The sequence below is a fragment of the Eschrichtius robustus genome, chromosome 14 (genome assembly GCF_028021215.1).
Source record: "Eschrichtius robustus isolate mEscRob2 chromosome 14, mEscRob2.pri, whole genome shotgun sequence".
In the NCBI taxonomy this organism is placed as follows: Eukaryota; Metazoa; Chordata; class Mammalia; order Artiodactyla; family Eschrichtiidae; genus Eschrichtius; species Eschrichtius robustus.
In genome coordinates, this window is record NC_090837.1 from 49,222,626 (window position 1) to 49,248,793 (window position 26,168).

Genomic DNA, 26,168 nt, shown 5'->3' on the forward strand with positions numbered 1-26,168 from the left:
AGATCAGTGCTTCTTTTCTTTTGGCCCTTTGAAGATATTTCATTGTCATCTGTAATTTATTGATGATAAGGCTCCTGTGTCTTATTGTGATCCCTTTGGAGGTAATCTATTTTTGTTCAAAATTGTTTTAAGGTATTCCTTTTATTTTTGATATTTTGCTATTTCAACACATCGGATGGAGGAATGGGTATTTATCCTTTCTGAGATTTGGTATGTTGCTTTATTTGAGGACTCTTGTCATTTTTTCAGTTCTAAAACTTTCAGACATTAGCTCTTCAAATATTGCCTCTCTGCCATTTGCTGTGTTTTTTCATTCTCAAACTCCTGTAAATGTGTATCCTGACTGCTTATTCCATTCCCTTTATTTTTTCTCTATCCTGCGTTTTTGACTCATCATTTTTAATGCTGCATTCTAGATATTTTCATCAACTCTATATTTATTCAATAGTTATTTCATTGTATCCATGGAATATTTAAAAAAAATTTTAAACTAAATTTTCATTTCTAGAAGTTCTATCTGTTTCTGTTTCAAATCTGCCTATTTTTAAAATTACAGTGTCCTGTTTTTTCATAATGAGTTTATTTCCATTTTTGTTTCTATTGTTTAAAACAAGGGACAGCAAGTTTTTCTGTTAGGGGCCAGAGAGTAAATGCTGTAGGCTTTGCGAGTCATGCGATTTCTGTCACAACTATTCAACTCAGCATTGTAGTGCGAAGGCACATCTAGACAGTATCTAAACAATTGGGCATGCCTATGTTCCAGTAAAAGTTTATTTACCAGCAGCCACTGGACTGGATATAGTTCATGGGCAATAATTTGCTGCCCCTTGATTTAAATCACACTCTATTAAAATCACATTCAAGTGACTCTCTTAACTCAAGCAACTGAGAGTGGTAATTCTTCTGTTTGATGCATCAGCTGACTGTCCCTTATGGTGGATTTTTCCCTTGTGTGTCATAATTTCGAATTGTGGACTCTATATACAGCCATCTGTTGGAGGTCATTGTACCTGAGTTGTAGAATGATCCTACAAAGCATACTGGCATTTCAGGCCTCACAGCTAATGTTTTTATAAAGGATTGCTGTTTTAAAGTATTACCCTTAAATTACCCTGAATAGGAATCTTCTGAAATACTCCAGTGCTTAGTGCTCTGCATGACACTTGGGGAGCACACAGCTATCAGCTATAATGCTCTCATTATCTCTGTTAAAATTAACAGCACTCTTATTGTTATCATTGATCCTAGGTCTTATAGAATCTACAAAAACTGTAGTTGTTACCATTTATGCTCCTAAAGTTTTTGAGGATTCTGATTAATTGGAAGACCATAATTAAAATACTTCTTTATCTAGACCTGGTGCTACTTTGAGTTAAAAATACAGATGGTATTGAGTGAAGTAGACATTATGAAAATTAAAGACAACTAAGGCAAGATAGAAACCCAAAGAAACTTTGGAGATTTCGTTCTGAAATATCATTCTTAAAAGAGATAGAATTAAATACATTATCAAATATATATATATATATATATATATATATACACATATCTATATATATATAGTCAGTATACATATGTGTGTGTACAGGTGTATGTTTTTCCCAATCTATAGTGAATTCATACCTCTTGCTTATTTATCACAGGACACTTGAAATGGACCAAAGCTGAGGATATTGACATAGAAACCCCGGGATCTATTCTTGTCAACACTAACTTGAGGGCATTAATAAATAAACATACGTTTGCTTCCTTACCTCAGCATTTTCAACAATACCTCCTGCTTTTGCTCCCAGAAGTGGATAGGCAGGTAAGTAGAAGTTTCAGACATTTGGTATTAGTCACCAGTTATATTATTATGAACTTGCAGGTCTGTTATTGAAGATGACTGATACATGGATGGATAGTTTTCTAATAATCTAGTATATTTATGTAATTTATATACTTAAATGCTAGCATTGGTGTGTTTGCTTAATCTGCCTAAACAGACTCATTTTTCATTATCACTAGTGAGCAAATTCAAAATTTAAAATACAGCACATTGCCACAGAGTGAAAACAACAGACCTACCCACATTGCGAAGGAAAAACAAAGAAATCAAACATTCCATTATCAAATAAATCTTTGAAGTAGCTTCCCCTTTGCCCTGAGGGAATACTGAAGTGCAGCAATAAAAAGCCAGGGTTTCTAAGAAATTATGTAAATATTTTCATTCTCAATTCTTTCCAAAAACCATTTAAAATTTATGTTTGGATTTGGCTTCTGAGAGTCTATCATCGTGAATATGATTGCCTATAAATAATCACCTTTTATCTTTTTTTTTTAGTATAACTAAAAATGCTTTAAGTGTATTTTTGTATTTTTTAAAAGCCTGTAAAATAAGGAAATACAAATATAGACTCATAATAGGAGACATCAATCATCTTCTAAAGCTGTTTCCTTTGAAAAGAAAAAAAATATTTCATCGCGTAAACTTTTATTAAATTTCACAAAACTATTACATTTCCTTGTGATTCTCATTTCAGTAAATTTTGACACTGTATATAGTTTCCAGTTGATGGACATAATGTGCATGTGTTTATGAATTTGCATCTCAAAATGATAGGTACATCCATAAATTGAAATGGGCAAGATTGATTCAATATTTCCATATTATTTTGAATAAATTTTCTTAGCGTTTTATTTGATTCTGTTTTCTCCTAACTTACCCACCCTTTCATACATACTTAAAATTTGATAAGCTGCTGTCTTCTATCATTCTTATGTATCTCTTTGGTGGAGATTATTGTTCATATTTAGAAAAATACTATTTTGATTTTGAGTACATTTTTGTTTGAAAATTTGTTCAGTATTTACTATGAATATAATACATGTTTGGTGCTTTGGAATAATGGAAATAGCTATTAGTAAGTGCCTATTGCATGTTTATTGAATCAATAATTAAATACACTCTAGTTGGATACAGAAGCTATATTCCTGAATAATGAAAATATGAGGTAGAAACAGGTAAGCTTAGGGGGGAGAGCACAAAGTAAATTGAGCTTTTATATGTAGAAGGGAAAAAATCAGAGACAAATGTAAGATCCTTGAATTGGGACTAGAGGTATAGGCAGAATTTGAATAAAGTAGATGGAGATGTATTTTATGTGAAAGATTCAAATACACAAAATCAAAAGCTAATTTTGTGGGAGTCTGGATTATAGGAACAACAGTGCAAATGAGTCTGGAAAGACAAATTAGAAGTCAATTTTGGAAGATGCCTTGAGTATGAGGCTAAAGAATCTAAACAGTGTTCACGCTGTGTTTTCAGTGCAAAGACACTGAGGGCTTTTGAACAGAGCGATAATGTAATAAGATCACTGCTTTTTAAGAAAATTATTCTGGCAATACTGAAAAGGGAATGTTAGAGATGGGAAGCATGAAAGTGTTGTTAGAAAGCAACCTTAGTTATTCCAAAAGGCAGAATGAGGGCTTGAATTTGGAGAATAGCATTGAACTTGAAGAGGAGTAGGACCGTGCAGTCACCTTCATCATCACCACCATCATCATTAGCACCATCATCCAGTGGTGGCAATTTTACATTTTGTCAAATAACACTTGAAGCAAGGTATAGAGAGAAGCCACTGATCATTCTTGGGTTTCAAGCTGGTGTGACTGAGGATTGAGTTCAGGTGTTTAGAAAAACTTTATTTTTTGGCAGGGGGAGGTGGATTTATTAGCTATGTGACTGTTGCCTGCACTTCAGCATATGTGTGATTTGTCTTGTTTACAGTTGTACCTCCAGCTCCTGGAATAAGATTTGGCTTATATAAAGTACTCAAATCTTTTTGGAAAGAAGAAATGACAAATTGTCCTTGGATTAGCCAAATATTTCAGTAACCCAGGAGGCAGTCTCAATAAGCCTAATATTAAATTCAACCTGTAGCAGTTTCTGTTACTCAGTTTTTTCCAGTCACTGTGAGAAATATAAATGAATAAGGCACAATACCTGTTCTCAAAGAACATGTAGTCCATTGGGAAATCATTTATTCAAGAAATACTTACTGAGCATGTATTATGTGCTGCATATACTGTGCTAAATACAGAGACTTCAGGAATGAATCTTCCAGAGGAATAACAGACGGAGGAGAAAGAAAACCTCATGCTGAAATACAGTTTCCTCTTTACTAGGAAAGAAGTCTGATAACTGGATAGATCTATACCAAATTTAGTATAAGACCAGACAGAGTAACATAAATGTCAAATAGAAATATAAAGTCCTCAGAAGGCACGAAGGATGAAGAACTTTAATCTGAAAGTAGTATTGGAGAAGATTTTATGGTGGAACAGATACTTAACTTGAACCTTGAAGGACTAATAGGTGTTTTGTAAGTAGAGCCAAGGGAAAGTGAATTTTACAGAGGGAGAGCTTGTCATTTACAAAGACTTGCTGTGTGTGTGGTAGGATGCTGTGCTAAAGGGTAATACGGTCTAAACCTCGATGACCCTGGTTGCAGATTAAGGTCTTTTAACTTTGTCTGAAACCAGTGGGCACCATCAGAGATTTCTCAAATGAGAAACAGCATACATAACATAATTTAAATAAATATTTTAGTACCTGGACATAGGGTAGGAGAAGAAGATCCAAAGGATAAATAAAATATTGTCATTATGTTCTCTTAGGAGCCAGTAGCCCTGTAAAAAATGTATTGGAGAAGCAGAAAGATAAGACCCAGGGAGACTGGGTAAGAGACAGTCACAGTAGTGGAAATAAGAGATAAGAGTCTGACCTTAGACATTGGCCTTGGAAAAGAAAAGAAAGGACTGAATTCCCGGCATATTTTCAACCCAGAAGAGTGGGAGTAAATGACACTGCCTATGGGATGGTCTGGAAGAAGAAGGTCTGTAGAAGGTCTGGAAGGCAAATGGAGATTTTATTTAGGGTGACTTGGGAGGACAGGAAGACACTGTGGGCCTATCAACATTTGACATCAAGAAGTTTAGAGCTCTTTCTCCGGGCCCTGCTGGAGTTGAGCTCAGCCCTATCTCCCAGCAGAAAGGAACAGGCAACTTGATGAAACAACCTTCCAAAACTGGTCTGTTTCACTTCAGTTTATAAAAACCCAAAAGGCGCTGAACATCACCATTTTCTAGGCCAGAATGAGTAGAAAAGGCATGGAAATGTGAATCTGATTACACAGATTTATTTGAGCAAGTGGAAGGTACTGTAATTATGTGAAATACCTATGAATTTCACTTGTACGAAAGCTTGTTTTCACGTATTTTTACAAAATTTGAAATTCCCAGTTTTCTCGTTTCCCTCCTTTGACTACCCCCAGGTTTCTGCCTGATTTCTCCCCTGAAGCAGTCCTACAGGCTGTCCTATTCTGGGCCAAATGAAGCCAAGGCTTATTTCATTATTACATCTTTAAAATAAGGGAAGCTAGGTTTCCCATTTACCTTGCCAGTGCCAACTATCATTAAGCCAACCTGTATTTTTTTTTTTCTATATTTGTACTTTTCTTTCTTTTTCTAGAGGTCTGTTATCTTAGATTACATTTTTTACATACTTCTAGTTGTTTTATAATATTGTCACAACTAGTTTTATATTTAAGTTTGCTTTCCACACATTGTACTGCAAGTAACAGAAAACTGAACTCAAACTGACTTAAATATAAAGGGGATTTATTGGCTCAGGTAATTATAAGATGGAGGTTAGAGTGGGCTTCTGGTTGCTGGTCCTGGAATTCAGTTATTATCAAGGACCCATTTAACTGTGTTTAATGAATTCATTTAAAAAAATCTCTCCCTTGTTGGCACTATTCTAAACACGAATCCCTTTGTAGTAGGATGGCTACCTGAATCAAAAAATGGGTATTTGCCTATTAGTTCACATTCATGGGGAAAATACTTCTGTCCCAGTATTTCAAAGACAAACCTGAGTCACATGAATGATACTATGTATCAGTAGATCACAGTGACTGCTTCTTAAACAATGACTGTAGCTGAGGAAGTGGAATATGCAAATTGGCTTAAAGGAACCAGGCCTACTCCTGAATTTTAGTGTGCTCACCAACTCCTGAAGTAAAATGGTGCACTGTGGAGATGTCAGGAAAACTTTAGAAATCTGGTTTTTAGGAAGTTCTATTAGAGACTATGAAATGGAGGGTGGGAGAGAAGTCGACTGTCAGTGTCCACTGTAGTAGGGTAGGTATTGAGTTTGGTTTTTAACACGTTGGGTTGAGATGCTTCTATAAACTATATGAAATGTCCAAAGATGGCTATATATATATTCAGGTTTTGTGACTGGAGAAGATGGAATTAGTGATTAAAATTTACATAGATTATACTGTCAGCTATGGGATTTGATGAGACCGTGAGATATCATGGCCATCCCAAAGGAATACATGTATTTGTAAGAAAGTGTGTATTAGAAAGGGTATGGGAGGAGCCAGGGAATAGATAGAAAATAGCAAATCCATGAGAGATCATCAATGGGGAGGTTATGTACAGGCAAGTGTCTCAGATGGACATTAGGAAGTCACTGGGGAGTAAGTGGGACATCTTTTCTTTGTTCCTTTAGATCCACCCTCCACCTTCTTTACTCTGCTTTGTGCCAGGAAGCTGTATATGGAGACTAATCCACGTATACTGCATCAAGAGAAAGGATGCCTCTGTCTTCCTTTCTTTTTTTTTTTTTTAATTTTGAAATAATCATAAACTTTCACAAGATTTAAAGATATATTAGAGAAGAAGTTTCAAGCCTCGTTATCCATCCCACCCACGCCCCGCCCCCAGTATATTATGACTTTAAGCCTGTTTTTTTCTACAAACAAGGGCGTCCTCTTGCATAAGCACAGTGCAGCCAATCAAGATCAGGAAGCTAGCATTGATCATTCTTACCGTGTGATTCTTAGACTCTATTCAAGTTAGGCACCTGTCCCAGTTATGCCACTTTTAGCAACAAGATTCAGTATGGAATCTGTCATTTTATTTGGTTGTCATATCTTTTTAGTGTCCTTCATTCTAGAATAGTTCTTTAGTCATCTCTTGACTTTCATGATTTTGACACTTTTGAAGATTATAAGCTAATGTTAGTTTGTGTCATATTTCCTAGTGAGCAGATTCAGATTGTGTACCATTGGGAGGAATATGATAAATGATGCTATATTCTCCTTGCACCTATGAGGTAGCACACGATTTTGATTTCTCCCGATCATTTGATTAAAATGTATCTGCCGAGTTTCTTCAGTGTAAAGTTACTTCTTCCCTCTTTGTAATTAAATAGTATTTTGTGAGGATGTTCTTTTAAACTGCAAATATCCTGTTCTTCAGACTCTCAATTTATCCACTTATTCCTATCTGTATGGTTTCCTTGTTTCCTAGTTTTTCAGTAGGTTATTATGCCCAGTTGTCCACATTTGGTCACGAGGACCCTGTTCAAGCTGGCTCCTGTGTCTTCTGACGTGTCTCCATCACTCTTCGAGCACTTCATTACTTTAAAATACATGGAATTATTTCAGTCTCATCTTGTACTTTCCCTGTCTCAGCCCTGGAATGAACCCTTTCTCCAAGGAGCCATGGTTCCCTTTAGTGGAAGATGGTATTTCGAAGTCAATATCTCATGAAACATTTTTTCTATTGGGGTGTTGCTTCTCCCAGATCTATGACAGACCTAGGAAATATATGTATGTATATATAGGAATGCATACATCCATACATGTGTGTGCATGTGTGTGTGAACACCTCCTTCTGTGTCTTGGAGATAAGGAACACCTTATAGAAGAAAGAGTATGAGCCTATATATAAATATAGCACAATTTCTATCTACATTTATTTCGATATGTTCCTCTATATCTTGTAAACCATGAATTCACACTAATACCTTCAACGCTAATCTAATACCCCGTAGTTCATTCTAGTTTTCTCCCTTTCCAAAGCTGTTTGACAGTGACAGTGAGAAACTCAGTTTCTATTACCCTTAATATATCTAAATAGTCGATTAATCCCCTTGTAGGTAACCAGTCTTCCATGTTGGCCAGCATACCTCCCCATGGGGATGGTCTCCTTACTGCCCTGAGGCTCTGACTTTCCATGACGGCCCACGTACCCACCCACCCTGCTTGGGCACCTTCCCCCGCTTCCTGCTTGACCCCTGACACTGCTTATCAGGCCCGTCCTATACAGGCACCACTCCCCCCACCCCCCGCCACCACGCTCTGTCTCTGCAGCTCCTCCCCAGGCCTCCCCTCTACCTCACCCCGCTGGGCGCTGTGCTCCCACTCTGAGCCATCAGGAGCCCCTCATGCAGGGGCCGATGTTAATTTTAGCTTCAGGCCTGAATTCCTCAGGAGGCGGAAGAGAAGGCCCTCTGGATTCTAATAGGTTTCAGCTCTCGGGAAGCCCCAACAGGGGATCGGGTGGAGGAAGGAAAGTGAGGCTGAGCCCCTCACCTGCCCTGTGAGGTCAGCACGGGCCACATCCGCTTACCAGCTTCTGTCGGAAGGCCCTTGCCACACAGCTCTCTCCGTCCAAATTCCAATCACCCCCTTCTCCCCTTACCGTCCAGGTCAAATACTAGCCCCCATCGTCAGCTCTGGTTTACTGCACTGTCCTCTGTGGTTTCGCTGCATCCTGCCCACACCTTTCTAAACAGTCACTTTCATCTACTTTCTTTGAATGATGATGACTTGAATGCGCCACCTGTACCTGCCGGGCTCCTGAATGACAGACCTTTTGAGGAAGTAGAATGCTGTGGATGTAAGCAGACTCTGATGGTTTGGGGGAGGACTAGGATATATAGTTCATTCATTCAACCAGTGTTTATTTAACATGTATTATGTGCCAGATAAGCGTTGATGATATAAACATTAATAAGTTCCACTTCCTACCTTGAGGGAAGTAGTGGTTAGAGAAGAGTGGGGGTGGGCGTGAGGTGAAGGCCTGTAGGTCCAGAACTATGCCATGGTGTTAGTATATGCATTGTGTTAAGGTGACATAGAGGAGGTGATTATGTTCTGTCTCTGGGAGTTGGAGAAGGTTTCAAGAGAAGGTATTACTGAACTAGGTCTGAAACAATGGAGGAAGTTTCCCAAGTTAAGAAGTGTGTCAGGCATTCCTAGTAGAGGAAACATATGTGCCAATAATAATACTGATTACCTACAGTGCTAGGCCTCCTACAGAGATGAGCACTAAGGCTTACAGTAACTCTCCAAAGAGTCTGCATTATTAACCCCACCTTATATGTGGAAACTGCGGATCAGGGAGAGAAAAGGACTTAACCTAACTTCTTCCAAGTAAAAACGCGGGAGCCAGAATTTGAACACAGATTTGTCTAGTGCCAAGTTGATGCTCTTTCCCTACAGGATGCTCCCTGGCACCCAAGAAAGAGGCAGAGAAGTATATGATGTCTAGCCACGCACAATTCTAGATGACTGGGGCATAGGGTGAGAAACTTGAGGCTAGAAAGGAAGGCTGGAGCAAGCCTGTGAAAAAGGCCATGTAGAACATAGCAAGATTTTACATTTGGAGCATGACATTACTAGATTATATTATAGAAAAAGAGCTCTATTGGAGGAATGAAGCATGGAATAGAGGAGAGATTCCCCCACTCTCCACCTGGCTGTGGTGTAGCCACACTATCTTCCTTCCTGTTGCCTCAAACCTCAGCCTGTGTTCTCTCTCGGCCTCTGTGCTTGCTCACAGCTCTGCCAGGAATGTTTTCTCAGCATCATTTGCCAAGGCCAGCTCATTCTTCTCCACCGAGTCTCAATGTCAGCTCCTCATAAAGGCTTTTCTTTCCTCCCCTCCCATCTAAAGTAGCCTCTCTGGATGTTTTCTGTCTTAGTTGTCTATTTATTTCCTTTCCTGCATTTGTCATAGTCTATGATTAACTTGTTTATGTATTTGTTCATTTGTCTTTCCTCATGAAAATAAACAGCCCCAGGACAGTGGCTCTGTTTCTCCCATTCACTGTGCCTGGCATATAGTAAGTGCTCAGTTAAGTGTTTTCCTAGTGATTGAATATAGCCTGGGAAGCCACTTATAAAGCCAGTTTAACATATCTGATAAACATAAGAACTTTTGCCAAAGCCAAAGAGTGGAAAGGAAAGGCCTCATTCATGAGACATTGTATTAGTTTGCTAAGGCTGCCATAACAAAATACCACAGACTGGGTGACTTAGAAACAGCAATTTATTTTCTCACAGTTCTGGAGGCTGCAAATCCGAGTTCAAGATGCTAGCATATTTCGGTTCTCCCGAGGCCTCTCTACTCGGCTTTTAGACAGCCTCCTTCTCTGTGTGTCCTCATGTGACCTTTTCTCTGCATGCTTGCATCACTAGTGTCCCTTTCTCTTCTTATAAAGACACCCTTCATATTGGGTTGGGGCCCACCCATATGACCTCATTTAATCTTAATTACCTCTTTGAAGGCCATGTCTCCAAATATAGTCACATGGTTAGGGCTTCAACCTATGAACTTGTGCGGGGGGGGGCAATTCTATCCAATACAGGCATTTTAGAAATAAAATCATCATGACTTGGTAATTGGATTTGAGGGGGAAGGAAGAATTGAATACCCCTTTTAGGCAGTAAGTATTTATTACGCATTTGAGAGTAGCAAAAGATTGGTATGTTTTTAAAGCTAGGATAGGCTTAAACATGTTTTTGTCCTAAAAATTGAGGCAGTTGTCAGAAGAAATTGAAGATAGAAGAGAGAGGATTTGATTTATGGTCGAAAGTCTTAGAAGAGATGGAAAGGAATGGACTCTATTGGTAAAGAAGCTGGTTTAAGAAAAAAAGAAGTGTTGATTTCTGAGATCAGAGAGGAGAGAAGCAGGAAAGAAGGAGTGAAGAAATAACTAAGTGTGAAGAGTATGGTGGAGAGTGAGGGGTTTTCAGCTGGGTGGTGGTGTATTTGTCTTCTCAGAGACTAGAGAATTAGGGGTTTCGCAAGAGTTAAAGGCTTTGGAAAGCAGCTTGATGGATTGTACTATGGATTCATCCTGGGGAAGAAGTGGCTGCTGAACAGTGTTGAGGCCCCACCTGAGTTTAGATGCCAGCAGACACACTTGGTCTGCTTCTGTGTTTTCCACCCCGCAGTGCTAAATATTGGTACATTTAGCTTGGTGCCAGGAGTTGGATTTTGCCAGGGTTGTTGGAGGTTTACAAAGGAGCTGAAAGGTTGTAGGGGACTTGTGAGATGCTTGTTGGGGTGGTTGATTATGGGGTCCAGGCTGGATAGGAAGAAAAGTTAGGTCAGAGGAGCTAGAGTGAGTGGAGGTCTCAGGGAAAGGAAAATGTGGATTAAAGGAAGAAAGCTACATTTTGCATGAAGAGTCTCAGAATAACACACTTTGAATAAGATCAGGTTTGGGTAAACGCGTGAGTCAAATGTCATCTCCTTGGCCACAGCATTTTGGTTCAGAGATCAAATACAAAGAAACAAGAGGCCAGAGCAACACTGGTCGGTGCCAGTGAGCAGGCAGAATTGTAGCTACTTCTTCCTTCAGTCCCCACGTAGGAATACTGGCTTAATAAATTCAGGGCTTGGGTTTATTTCAGATGTGCCTTTTCTGCTTAGCTCTCTGCAAGATGTGCTTGTGGAATTCTTAGAACCTTCTAGATTATACATAACAGATCCCTTCTTTAAGAATTTGTACTTAATAAACGATGTCTACGTAGAACAATTTTGAGACCTTTTTAAAATATACGGCAGCTGGTGGAATAAATGTCAACTCAAGTGGAGTCGTATTTAGGTTTTTGTTACACTTTCAGGTTGAACATCACTGATGAATAGGTTGTTGTCATTTCTGTCGTCTGTATCATTTTTAAGTGATGTTCATCTCTTTCTCCATTCGGTGGCGTAGGCCTATCAGGACTGTCTCTCCAAATACTTATAGGACCATCCCCCAGCTGCTTCTAAATAAATTATGCCTGTTATTTTTTTGTCCAAATGGTACTTGCAGCATTTCAATCCATTCTTACTAATCTCCCAATTTGGTTCTGCATTCATATCTGTGTGTCTGTGGTCTGTTAAATGACGGGCCACTGAAGGATATGTACTATGAAGGATATGTACTATGTAGTCTCTATAAAACCCTATCTAGCTTTGTGCTCTTCAGGTTTTTGAACTCACTGGCAATAATGCACATCATTTTAACTGTGGAGAATGTCATTAAACTAAAATGGAACATTTACACTGTCCCTTTTGCAGAGCATTTCGGACCAGGAAAATGAATGTGTGTGTCAGACATTTTACAGCACATGAGAATGTGATTTATTGATTTCTGATGGCTCTGTTGGCATCAGTGTATATATTTAAAGAGTCACGCAGCCTTTATAAATGCAAATGGGAAAGGGCTTTCCATCTTTTTCTTCCATGGAAGTAGCTCATACACTTGCAATAACTCAGGCTCCTCTTAGAGATTGCTCTATGTACTGTATATGTTGATTTTAAAATTATACCGTTATTTTATTCTACAGATAGCATATGCAATGAAATGTCAGTTTACCAAACATTATAAAAATTTAAAACTATTAAAGATGTGAAAAAATACTCATATCTTAAGCCTTTAGGTAGAAGTAAGCACGTACCTGAGATGTAATTATTTTAATGGAACTGACACTTTGGCTTTTTCCCTGCTTCTGAAAGCATATCTTAAAGTACTTAGGAAGTCCAATATTCCTTCCAGCCTAAGTCACTTACTGGTGATAGTAAATCATACATGGCCAAAGATATCCTTGCAGACCACGCCTTGCTATTTCCATTCTCGCCATTTGAGCTTTACGCTCACGCAGGGAAGTGATTTCATCTGGATATTATTCATTTCTTAGCTAACTGGATAGTTAACATCAACTTATGCTTATCAGGATCTGCTTCAGCGTATATCAAATAATGTTTAGACTGGATTGAATTACAGATGTGCAAGTAATTGCACATAATAGGCAATCCAACAAATGGAGCCTACTCTGTCCCATGCATAAGGTAGTCAATTGAAGAGCACAAACTTATTTAACCTGGACAACATCCCATTCTGTGCATTAAACCACTTTTTTTCTCCTTCATATTGAATACTAAGTGGCCACCCTGTGGCCTGTGGGAGTGTCTTTGGCCCTGTATGATCACCAGCCATTGGCATATCAGATTAATAAATATTTACTATTGTCATCTAATATTTGCATAATTACCTTTTGTTATATAAATTATTTAGTAATATGTGTATGCTTAATTCTTAACTACCAGTTTATACAGGAATGGAGAATAAGGAACTTTAACCTTGCTTTATCATACAAATGACTAGAATTTGAGAAAGGGAGTCATGCACGTGGCAGATTACATATCAGTGCCTCTCCTTTTCATAAGGGGCATTGTAATGCCAAGGTCACCGTGGACCATTAGGGACAGGTGTCATACAATGACTTACCCTTAAACTAGGCTCGAGAGTGGAAAGAAGAGAACAGATTTCACTTATTAAATCACCTTCAGAACTCATAGTAGTTATCAAACCCTATTCAAAAAATAAAGTTGCCTGAGAAAATATTTTGATTCCATTTGTAAAATTTATTAAAGGTCAGTGTAAAGGAATAAAGAATCAATTATAGGCAGGAAGTAAACAGTCTAATAACGTTTGAGCCTCTGGATTGAGGTGGCAGTATAAGTCTGCATATTTAATTTACTTCTCTGCTTCTAGATTCCCATTAAAATGACACTGGCTTTTTCCCATCAGTATATTTCTTTATCAGTCCTGGAACCTGGGGGAAGAATGCCATCCAGATTCCAGAAACTGTGAGGAGCTTCTGCTGGAGACAATGGAGGTGAGAGTAGATGGAACTAAGAGGTGTCCAAAGTGCAAGTGACTGCCTATAGAGAACTGTTTGTGGGATTTCACTGAAAGGGACTGTAGAAATCACCTTAGACAAAGCCAGCTGAGTTGTCAGGGCCAGAGGCAAGAGTGGAGCCTTCGGGGGAAACAAATCTCTATCTGGCTCCTGCTCTCTGGAAATGTTCCCTAGGATTTAGTCTCTCAACTGCGGACGTTTACCACTGCAGACAATGTTTCCAGTCTATGCTTGCCTAAGGGGTTGGCTGGTTTTCTATGTCCAAAGGCTGGCTGTTTTGCCAGCTAAAGGGAGGCCTAGCCTCACTGATGTATCCTTAAACATGTGGTTAATACGTTTTTTTATTAAAGAGTGAATCGCTACTCCCCACAAGGGCAAACCTTTACTTGGGGAAGCATCAGTGGGGTAAACATGCACTTTTGCCTTACCTGAGCCTGAAAGACTTGTACAGGGTCCAACAGAGTTTCTGAAGAGACCACCTCAATATCCAGTAATGATCCAGCACCTACTGACCTCCCTGTCTTACGACGAAAAGACAGATCAATAATGCGACATAGGAAAGATGTGGCAGTTCAAAAAATAGACCCAGTGTGACAGTTCAGAGAACAAGACCCTCTGTGTGTTACTGAAACAATAAAAATGATTTCGACAATATCTATTAGTAAGCTGAAGACGACTGAGGAAAAATTAGTTGTATTTAAAATGGTAATTGAAGTTTTACAGTGGGCTATGCAACGTGCTAGACATTGGGGGTACCATGTTACATGAGATTTTCCTGCGTCTGCTTTCACCGAGCTTATAGTCTAGCAGGAGAAACAACATTGAAGAAGGGAGTGTACAGGAAGGCCCTGGGAATATCATTTTCAAGAAGAGAGAGGAAGCTTGTGAGCAGGCATGGAAGTGAGCTTGATGTAGTTAAGGTATAGGCAGACCTCGGAGATATTTTGGATTCGGTTCCAGACCACCACTATAAAGTAAATGTTGCAGTAAAGCAAGTCACGTGAACTTGTTAGTTTCCCAGTGCATATAAAAGTATGTTTCTACTTAGTATCTTAAGTGCACAACAGCATTATATCCAAAATAACAACGTACATTTCTTAATTAAAAAATACTTTATTGCTAAAAAATGCTAACCCTCATCTGAGCCTTCAGAGGGAGCAGTCAGAACCCACACATTTATTAAGTTTGCCTTCTTATATGGGTGTGGTTTGTGGTGCCCTGAAACAATTACAATAGTGCCATCAAAGGTCACTGATCTCAGATCACCCTAACAGATATAATAATAATGGAAGAGTTTGAAGTATTGTGAGAATTCCCAAAATTGGACACAGAGACACAAAGTGAGCAAATGCTGTCAGAAAAATGGCGCTGATAGACTTGCTTGATGCATGATTGCCACAAACTTTCAATTTGTAAAAAACGCAGTATCTGTCAAGTGGTGTAACACAACAAAATGAGATATGCCTGTATTTGTAAATAGCTCGATACTTTGGAACCTTAAGCTGTCTTAGGCAGAACCAGAAGTGTTCAGTCCGTGGCAGATTCTTCCCCATTACTGAGGCCTGTGTTTTTCCAGTCTGCCTGGTGAGAACAGACTTTGTGAGTAGTTCTTGCCCAGCCCCTGATTGTTTCCTCCAAGGAGAAGTCCAGAACTTTCTCTCTGTGGTGCTCTGGTTCTCTTCTTTGGTCCTATGATTCTCTTCCTGTAAACTATAACTGCCTTGGTTTCCTCTGATACTCAGCTTCAGTGTCTTGTTAGGCCAATAGATGAATGGGTTGGTGCCATTTACTGGGGTAGGTAAAACTGGAAAAAAAAGCATGTTTTTAGTTTTGGCCATGTTGCATCTGAGGTGCCTTTGAGAAGTCTGTATGGAAATTTTGAATAAGAAATTGGCTCCATAGGTCTGAAGGTTAGAGTTCTAAGCAGGAGTTTTAAAAAAAATGGGAACCACCAACATATAGATGTTAATTAAGACCATGGATATAAATGACATGTACTATAGAATAGAATGAGAAGAGGACCCAAGACTGAGCCTTGAGATTTCCATATCTTAATGGCTGAATAAAAGGGATTAAGCTTGCAAATAAAACTGAAAAGTAATAGCCAATGAAGTGAGGTAGAGGAAAACCATGTGTTTGTATCACTGAAATCAAGGGAGTAAATATTTAAGGAGTAAGTGGTTTATATTGTTAAGGCTTAAGTATTGAATAGATGATGATGGAGAGGTCACCATCAGATTTCACATGTGTAGTTCACTGGTGGTCTTGACAAGAGCAATTTTGGAGGCATGATAGGGAGGAAAAACCAGTTAGAAGTGGCTTCAAAAGAGAATGGAAGGAGACAATTTGGATAGACTGCTTCATTTTTTCCCCCTGCATGTAAATCTTAGAATTTCTTAGATCTTAGAATTCCTTGTTGAGAAAATTCTTAGATCTAAGAATTTCTTGTTGAGTACCTTGAGGCCATTGTTCTCTTTTAAAAATTTCTATTGTAAATGGGGTCTTTCCTTCTGTAATAGAATTGTTGTGTATGTGAAAGCTATTTTTTTTTCTTAGCCATCTTACTCAATTTTTGATGATTTTTCATTGTTTTTCATTTTATGCCCTTGAGTTTTCCAGATAATCATATCACTTACAAATGATGATCATTTTAATTCCTTGTTTCTCAATTAGTGTACTTTTTAGAACCATTTCTTTGGTTTATTTGATAGTGAGGAAAGCCAGATTGGAATAGGTTCAGGATTGATTTAAAGAAGAAAGGAAGGAAAAAATTGAGACAGGCCTGTCTTTTAAGAAATTTGTTATAAAGTGTAAACAGTCGTAAGGGTAACTGGAACAGCATGACTGAAGAAGAGAGGTGGGGTTTTGTTTGATTAATTTTGTTCATGTGGGGGAGGATTTAGTATGTTTATTGTCAAAGGAGTAGAGGACCCATTGAGAGGGAGCAGTTAAATAGTCAAAGTAAAAATGGAAATTGGTTGCCTATTATAATGATCTCTTAAAAGGCAGGGGTGGAGAAGGCAGTGATCAGAGCACGGGTGGAGAGGTGTTCCTTAGAAAGGAAGCAGAGCACCATTTCCAGGAAAACTGGAAGGAAGGAAGAAAGCGGGTGAAGAAGATGGGTGTGACATTTGGTAATAGAAAGTCTAGGGGTTTCCCATCTGATCACCACAGGTTCTTCTTCCCCCTAGAAAAGGTAGAAGTCAAAATCATGGACTGGTAGTGATGGGTATGTTGAGATAGGGAGGAAGGTAAAGAGCTTGAGGTGAATGGAGCTTGAAATAGTCACTGAAGAGTGAGAAATTGAGTTCACTGAAAGCAGCAGAATAAGCTAGCTGGAGAGTGAGTGATACGTGGCCTGGAGTTGAAGACTTCATTAGCAAACCTGTCTGCTTTAAAGAGTGGATTTTTCCAAAAGTACTGGCTGTAGAATGGCAAGGTCCACCATGGATTGGGCTTTTGTCATATGGGCGTATCCAGATGATGAGAAGGGCAAGAATCATAGGAACATGATGAGCCAGAAAATCTAAACTTGACAAGGAAGGGAATGATGAAAAGAGAGGAACAATGGACTGGGTGAAATTAAAGTGATGAAGGGACAGCAGGTCATAATGAGTCCAAGAATGGTCATAGTAGGAATAGGTGAAGAAGCAAACTGGAAGGAGGGAGCTGGGTCAGAATAATATATGATTAAATGCTATTGTGATAGAGAAGCTTTGGGGATTTTTCTGTTTTTCCTCAAACGTCTATAGTCTCTTTTTAAATTATCCATAGCTCTGTAGAAAATTTGATTTTTCATGTATGATGTGGAGTTTCGTGTCTAGCTTAAGAATATATTCTCTGTGTCAATACCTAAACTGTTCTAATCTTTTTTTTTTATATTTAAAAAAAATTTCCTTTAGATTTTTAGAAGTGTGAGTCCTGCAATTTTTTTTTTTTTTTTTCATTTTCTAGGTGGTTTTGTCTGTTCTGGGACCCTGAATTTCCAAATGAATTTAGGATCAGCCTGTCAATTTCTGTAAAGAAGCCAGTTGTAATTTTGATAGGAATTGTCTTAAATCTGTAGATCACTTTTGAGAATATTGCCACCTTAACGAGATTAAGTCCTCTAATCCATAACTTGGGATGTCTTTCCATTTATTTATATCTTCTTTGATTTCTTTCAACTATTTTTTTTTTTTTTTTTTTAGTTTTCAGAGTATGTTTTTCATTTCTTCTGTTAAATTTATCCCTTACTATTTTATTATATTTAATGTTATTGTAAATGGATTTTTTCCCTTCATTTTATTTTTGGATTGATGTTAATGTTATTGCAGTTCCCTTGTACATAATAAGTCTTTCTTCTCTTGTTTATTTCAAACTTTTCTCTTTGGCTTGCAACATTTTTACTATGATGTGTCTGGGTGTGGATCTCTTCATATTTATCCTACTTAAAGTATGCTGAGCTTCTTCAATTTTTTAGGTCATTTTGCATTAAGTTTGGGACGTTTTGGCCATTATTCCTTTGACTATTTTTCTGCTTCCTTCTCTCTGTCCTCTCTTTATGTTACTCCTGTTATGTATTCATTGATACACTTAATTGTTTCCCATGTTTCTCTGAGACTCTGTTCATTTTTTTCATCCTTTTTCCTTTGTTGTCTTCAGAATGCATAATTTCTATTGCTGTACCTTCAAGTTTGCTGATTCTTTCTTCTGCCAATTCAAATTTACTGTTGAGCCCCTCTAGTGAAATTTTCATTTTAGTTATTTTACTTTTCAATCCAGAATTTTCAGTCGGTTCTTTTTCATAGTCATTATCTCTTTATTGATATTCTCTGTTTGATGAAACATTGTCATCATACCTTCCTCAATGTATTTAAGAATGGTTTTGTTTAATTATTTAAAGGTAGTTATAACGGCTGCTTTGAAGCCTTTTTGTGTTAAATCTAACATCAGGGCCTCTTACAAGCAGTTTTCTTGCCTGATTGTTTTCCAGCCTATAGGTCACTCTTTCCTATTTCTTTATGCTCCTCTCCCTTCCTCCCCACCACCACCCCCCACCCCCGGACATTTTAGGTTATCTGCATCTGTATACTGATTCCACTCCAAACCCTTCTCCAGGGATTGTTTTTGTTGTTGTTTTCTTGTTAATTTGATTAGAGACTTGGCTGGATTATTTTAGTGAAATTGATTTTTCCTGCACTATGAAGCCTCTGATGTTTCTTCTCAAAGAGCACAGCCTTGGCCATGATCACAGTCATGCTGAAGTTCTTTGTTCCTTTCCCTGATCTCTCTGTTAAACCATTATAAATACCTATGCTGAATCTAGTAAGTTTTTAAAGTATTTTTTTTCCTTAAAGAAGGAGAATATTTATTTTGATTGTAATTTTATCATTATTTATCATAATCTTGAGGAATTTGTTTATATTTGCTTTGGGGGATGGGATAATCAATTTACATTAGGTTTTCAGTGGTCACAATAAAATTACATTTTGCCACTCACAAACATTGTTAGCCTCTTTCTAAGTATTCTGTTTCCTTGGTAAGCAAGGGGGATAAAATTAATGGGTAGATATAATGACTGTGCTAAAGAATTTTACAATCTCATTTGGTATCACACTCAGCCCTTAGGCTCCATTAATTGCTGCCTAATTGCTTTACTGTTTTTAACAATGCCCTGGGGCATAAATTTGTCCACAGTCTGATCCAATTAAATTAGACCCCTTTGCAGGGATGGTTTTGAGGCTAGTTTTTGAGATTTGTTTGAACTCCAGGAGGGCACCTCTTACCTGTATCTTTCCCTGGTTCTCTCTGATAAATTAGTTGACCTATGGTCTAGCTTGTTGCTCTTAGAGAGCTACCAGTCTCCTCTTAATTGCTCACCAGCAAAATCTCCATTTGTTTCAAGAGCATTCTTCAGCTTAAGCTTCCCTGCATTCTGTTTTAAGTAAAATCAGCTTTTGGGGGGAAACCTTAGAAGGTCTCTGTTCTTATCAACTCCCTCTTGGCCTGGGAAAAATCTAGAGCCACTGCTCCAGAGGCAGGGACAGGAGTGACACTCCTGCTTTAGTAGCAGAGATTGGTGGGAGTGGTAGCCTCTGCTCTTCACAACTTGCCTCTGCTGGAATGGAACCTCCACCCTACAGGTGGCTTAGGTGAGGACATTCAAGGTCCCAGTATTCCGGGCCTGCCTCCCCTCGGGTAAAGCTACCATCGTACAGTGATCACTGGTAGAGGAAAGGTGCCACCGAGCTCTTGGCTACACTTGCCAGGAATTTAACCTCTGCACGTCAGGGGTAGAAGGGGATGAGGAAAGCTGTTGACCTGCCCCTCCCATTGAGTTACTGCATTCCTTTACTGGGAGCTGAGGAAAGAGGGAGCCCCTTTTCCCTCAGAAGAGGGGCTCTCTCTGGAGAGGAGCTTCCATCACAGAAACCTGTTGGATGGAGGCATTGCTTTGGGGCTTCATTGGCACACTCTTGCTGTGGTTACCAAGATTTAGTAGATTTCTTGGATAATACTTCCTTCACATGCTCTATTCCCTTAGGACAGATTCCAGAAACATTAAATTGTTGTTGGTTTTTTTAATTTTGTTTTGTTTTTTATAACATCTTTATTGGAGTATCATTGCTTTACAATGGTGTGTTAGTTTCTGCTGTATAACAAAGTGAATCAACTATACGTACACATATACCCCCATATCTCCTCCCTCTTGCATCTCCCTCCCACCCTCCCTATCCCACCCCTCTAAATGTACACAAAGCACCGAGCTGATCTCCCTGTGCTATGCGGCTGCTTCCCACTAGCTATCTATTTTACATTTGGTAGTGTATATATGTCCATGGAACTCTCTCACTTCGTCCCAGCTTACCCTTCTCCCTCCCTGTGTTCTCAAGTCCATTCTCAATGTCTGCGTCTTTATTCCTGTCCTGCCCCTAGGGTCTTCAGAAACTTTTTTTTTTTTTTTTAGATTCCATATATATGTGTTAGCATACGATATTTCTTTTTCTCTTTCTGACTTACTTCACTCTGTATGACAGACTCTAGGTCCATCCACCTCACTACAAATAACTCAATTTCGTTTCTTTTTATGGCTGAGTAATATTCCATTGTATATATGTGCCACATCTTCTTTATCCATTTATCTGTTGATGGACAATTAGATTGTTTCCATGTCCTGGCTATTGTAAACAGAGTTGCAGTGAACATTAGGGTACATGACTCTTTTTGAATTATGGTTTTCTCAAGGTATATGCCCAGTAGTGGGATTGCTGGGACGTATGGTAGTTCTATGTTTAGTTTTTTAAGGAACCTCCATACTGTTCTCCATAGTGGCTGAATCAATTTACATTCCCACCAACAGTGCAGGAGGGTTCCCTTTTCTCCACACCCTCTCCAGCATTTGTTGTTTGTAGATTTTTTGATGATGGCCATTCTAACCGGTGTGAGGTGAGACCTCGTAGTAGTTTGGATTTGCATTTCTCTAATGATTAGTGATGTTGAGCATCCTTTCATGTGTTTGTTGGCAATCTGTATATCTTCTTAGGAGAAATGTCCATTTAGGTCTTCTACCCATTTTTGGATTGGGTTGTTTGTTTTTTTGATATTGAGCTGCATGAGCTGCTTGTATATTTTGGAGATTAATCCTTTGTCAGTTGCTTCATTTGCAAATATTTTCTCCCATTCTGAGGGTTGTCTTTTCGTCTTGTTTATGGTTTCCTTTGCTGTGCAAAAGCTCTTAAGATTCATTACGTCCCATTTGTTCATTTTTGTTTTTATTTCGTTTTCTCTAGGAGGTGGGTCGAAAAGGATCTTGCCGTGATTTATGTCATGGAGTGTTCTGCCTATGTTTTCCTCTAAGAGTTTGATAGTGTCTGGCCTTAGATTTAGGTCTTTAATCCATTTTGAGTTTATTTTTGGGTATAGTGTTAGGGAGTGTTCTAATTTCATTCTTTTACATGTAGCTGTCCAGTTTTCCCAGCACCACTTATTGAAGAGGCTGTCTTTTCTCCATTGTATATTCTTGCCTCCTTTATCAAAGATAAGGTGACCATATGTGCATGGGTTTATTCTGGGCTTTCTATCCTGTTCCGTTGATCTGTATTTCTGTTTTTGTGCCAGTACCATACTGTCTTGATTACTGTAGCTTTGTAGTATAGTCTGAAGTCAGGGAGCCTGATTCCTCCAGCTCCATTTTTCTTTCTCAAGATTGCTTTGGCTATTCGGGGTCTTTTGTGTTTCCATACAAATTGTGAAATTTTGTGTTTTAGTTCTGTGAAAAATGCCATTGTTAGTTTGATAGGGATTGCATTGCATCTGTAGATTGCTTTGGGTAATATAGTCATTTTCACAGTGTTGATTCTTCCAATCCAAGAACATGGTGTATCTCTCCATCTGTTTGTATCATCTGTGATTTCTTTCATCAGTGTCTCATAGTTTTCTGCATACAGGTCTTTTGTCTCCTTAGGTAGGTTTATTCCTAGGTATTTTATTCTTTTTGTTGCAGTGGTAAATGGGAGTGTTTCCTTAATTTCACTTTCAGATTTTTCATCATTAATGTATAGGAATGCAAGAGATTTTTGTGCATTAATTTTGTATCCTGCTACTTTGCCAAATTCACTGATTAGCTCTAGTAGTTTTCTGGTAGCATCTTTAGGATTCTCTATGTATAGTATCCTGTCATCTGCAAACGGTGACAGTTTTACTTCTTCTTTTCCAATTTGGTTTCCTTTTATTTCTTTTTCTTCTCTGATTGCTGTGGCTAAAACTTCCAAAACTATGTTGAATAATAGTGGTGAGAGTGGGCAACCTTGTCTTGTTCCTGATCCTGGAAGAAATGCTTTCAGTTTTTCACCATTGAGAACGATGTTGGCGGTGAGTTTGTCATATATGGCCTTTATTATGTTGAGGTAGGTTCCCTCTATGCCCACTTTCTGGAGAGTTTTTATCATAAATGGGTGTTGAATTTTATCAAAAGCTTTTTCTGCAACTGTTGAGATGATCATTTGGTTTTTCTCCTTCAGTTTGTTAATATGGTGTATCACATTGATTGACTTGCATATACTGAAGAATACTTTCATTCCTGGGATAAACTCCATTGAACATGGTGTAGTATCCTTTCAATGTGCTGTTGGGTTCTGTTTGCTAGTATTTTGTTGAGGATTTTTGCCTCTGTGTTCATCAGTGATATTGGCCTGTAGTTTTGTTTTTTTGTGACATCTTTGCCTGCTTTTGGTATCAGAGTGATGGTGGCCTTGTAGAATGAGTTTGGGAGTGTTCCTCCCTCTGCTATATTTTGGAAGAGTTTGAGAAGGATAGATTTAGCTCTTCTGTAAATGTTTGATAAAATTCGCCTGCGAAGCCATCTGGTCCTGGGCTTTTGTTTTTTGGAATGTTTTAAATTACAGTCTCAATTTCAGTGCTTGTGATTCTTCTGTTTATATTTTCTATTTCTTCCTGATTCAGTCTTGGAAGGTTGTGCTTTTCTAAGAATTTGTCCATTTCTTCCAGGTTGTCCATTTTATCGACATGTAGTTGCCTGTAGTAATCTCTCATGATCCTTTGTATTTCTGCAGTGTCACTTTGTACTTCTCCTTTTTCATTTCTAATTCTATTGATTTGAGTCTTCTCCCTTTTTTTCTTGATGAGTCTGGCTAATGGTTTATCAATTTTGTGTATCTTTCCAAAGAACCATCTTGTAGTTTTATTGATCTTTACTATCGTTTCCTTCATTTCTTTTTCTTTTATTTCTGTTCTGATCTTTATGATTTCTTTCTTTCTGCTAACTTCGGGCTTTCTTTGTTCTTCTTCCTCTAATTGCTTTAGGTGTACGGTGAGGTTGTTTATTTGAGATGTTTCATGTTTCTTGAGGTAGGATTGTATTGCTATAAACTTCCCTCTTAGAACTGCTTTTGCTGCATCCCATAGGTTTTGGGTCATCGTGTTTTCATTGTCATTTGTTTCTAGGTATTTTTTGATTTCCTCTTTGATTTCTTCAGTGATCTCTTGGTTATTAGTGTATTGTTTAGCCTCCATGTGTTTATATTTTTTTACAGATTTTTTCCTGTAATTGATCTCTGATCTCATAGCATTGTTATTGGAAAAGATACTTGATATGATCTCAGTTTTCTTAAATTTACCAAGGCTTGATTTGTGACCCAAGATATTATCTATCCTGCAGAATGTTCCATGAGCAGTTGAGAAGAAAGTGTATTCTGTTGTTTTTGGATGGAATGTCCTATAAATATCAATTGAGTCCATCTTGTTTAATGTATCATTTAAAGCTTGTGTTTCCATATTTATTTTCATTTTGGATGATCTGTCCATTGGTGGAAGTGGGGTGTTAAAGTCCCCTACTATGATTGTGTTACTGTCGATTTCCCCTTTTATGGCTGTTAGTATTTGCCTTATGTATTGAGGTGCTCCTATGTTGGGTGCATAAATATTTACAGTTGTTATATCTTCTTCTTGGATCGATCCCTTGATCATTATGTAGTGTCCTTCTTTGTCTCTTCTAATAGTCTTTATTTTGAAGTCTATTTTGTCTCATATGAGAATTGCTACTCCAGCTTTCTTTTGATTTCCATTTGCATGGAATATCTTTTTCCATCCGCTCACTTTCAGTGTGTATATGTCCCTAGGTCTGAAGTGGGTCTCTTGTAGGCGGCATATGTACGGGTCTTGTTTTTGTTTCCATTCAGCAAGTCTGTTTCTTTTGGTTAGAGCATTTAATCCATTTACATTTAAGGTAGTTATCGATATATATGTTCCTGTTACCATTTTCTTCATTGTTTTGGTTTTGTTATCGTAAGTCTTTTCCCTCTCTTCTGTTTTCTGCCTAGAGAAGTTCCTTTAGCCTTTGTTGTAAAGCTGGTTTGGTGGTGCTGAGTTCTCTTAACTTTTGTTTGTCTGTAAAGTTTTTAATTTCTCCGTTGAATCTGAATGAGATCCTTGCTGGGTAGAGGAATCTTTGTTGTAGGTTTTTCCCTTTCATCACTTTAAATATGTCCCGCCACTCCCTTGTGGCTTGCAGAGTGTCTGCTGAAAGATCAGCTGTTAACCTTATGTGGATTCCCTTGTATGTTAATTGTTGCTTTTCCCTTGCTGCTTTTAATATTTTTTCTTTGTATTTAATTTTTGATAGTTTGAGTAATATGTGTCTTGGCATGTTTCTCCTTGGATTTATTCTGTATGGGACTCTCTGCACTTCCTGGACTTGATTGATTATTTCCTTTCACATATTAGGGAAGTTTTCAAATATAATCTTTTCCAATATTTTCTCAGTCCCTTTTTTTTTTCTCTTCTTGTTCTGGGACCCTTATAATTCGAACGTTGTTGCATTTAGTGTTGTTCCAGAGGTCTCTGAGACTGTCCTCAATTCTTTTCATTCTTCTTTCTTTATTCTGCTCTGTGGTAGTTATTTCCACTATTTTATCTTCCAGGTCACTTAGCCATTCTTCTGCCTCAGTTATTTTGCTATTGATTCCTTCTAGAGAAGTTTTAATTTCATTTATTGTGTTGTTCATCATCGTTTGTTTGCTCTTTAGTTCTTCTAGGTCCTTGTTAAACATTTCATATATTTTATCCATTCTATTTCCAAGATTTTGGATCATCTTTACTATCATTACTCTGAATTCTTTTTCAGGTAGACTGCCTATTTTCTCTTCCTTTGTTTGGTCTGGTGCGTTTTTACCTTGATCCTTCATCTGCTGTGTGTTTCTCTGTCTTCTCATTTTGCTTAACTTACTGTGTTTGGGGTTTCCTTCTCACAGGCTGCACGTTCATAGTTCCCGTTGTTTTTGGTGCGTGCTCCCTGTATGTAAGGTTGGTTCAGTGGGTTATTTAGGCTTCCTGTTGGAGGGGACTGGTACCTGTGTTCTGGTGGATGAGGCTTGATCTTGTCTTTCTGGTGGGCAGGACCACTTCTGCTGGTGTGTTTTGGGGTGTCTGTGAACTTATTATCATTTTAGGCAACCTCTCTGCTAATGCGTGGGTTTGTGTTCCTATCTTGCTAGTTGTTTGGCATGGGGTGTCCAGCACTGTAGCTTGCTGGTCATTGAGTGGAGCTGGGTCTTAGTGTTGAGATGGAGATCTCTGGGAGAGCTTTCTCCCTGTGGTATTACATGGAGCCAGGAGGTCTCTGGTGGACCAATGTCCTGAATTCGGCTCTCCCATCTCAGGCTCAGCCTTGACACCTGGCCAGAGACCAAGACCCTGTCAGCCACATGGCTCAGAAGAAAAGGGAGAAAAAAAGGAAAGAAAGAAAGAAAAGAAAAGAAAGTTATTAAAATAAAAAAATTATTAAAAATTAAAGCATTAAAATGTAATAAAAAAAGAGAGAAAGAAAAAAGAGATCAACCAAACCAATAAACA

General features: G+C 38.3%; 1 protein-coding gene across 1 annotated transcript in view; it reads left to right on the forward strand.

Moving 5' to 3' along the window:
- ASXL3 (ASXL transcriptional regulator 3) overlaps nt 1-26,168 on the forward strand; it is a 140,347-nt gene that overhangs the window by 75,046 nt on the left and 39,133 nt on the right. The window contains exon 7 of the mRNA XM_068563662.1: nt 1,644-1,807. Coding sequence (XP_068419763.1) covers nt 1,644-1,807 — 164 coding nt within the window. The remainder of the gene's footprint in view (nt 1-1,643; nt 1,808-26,168) is intronic.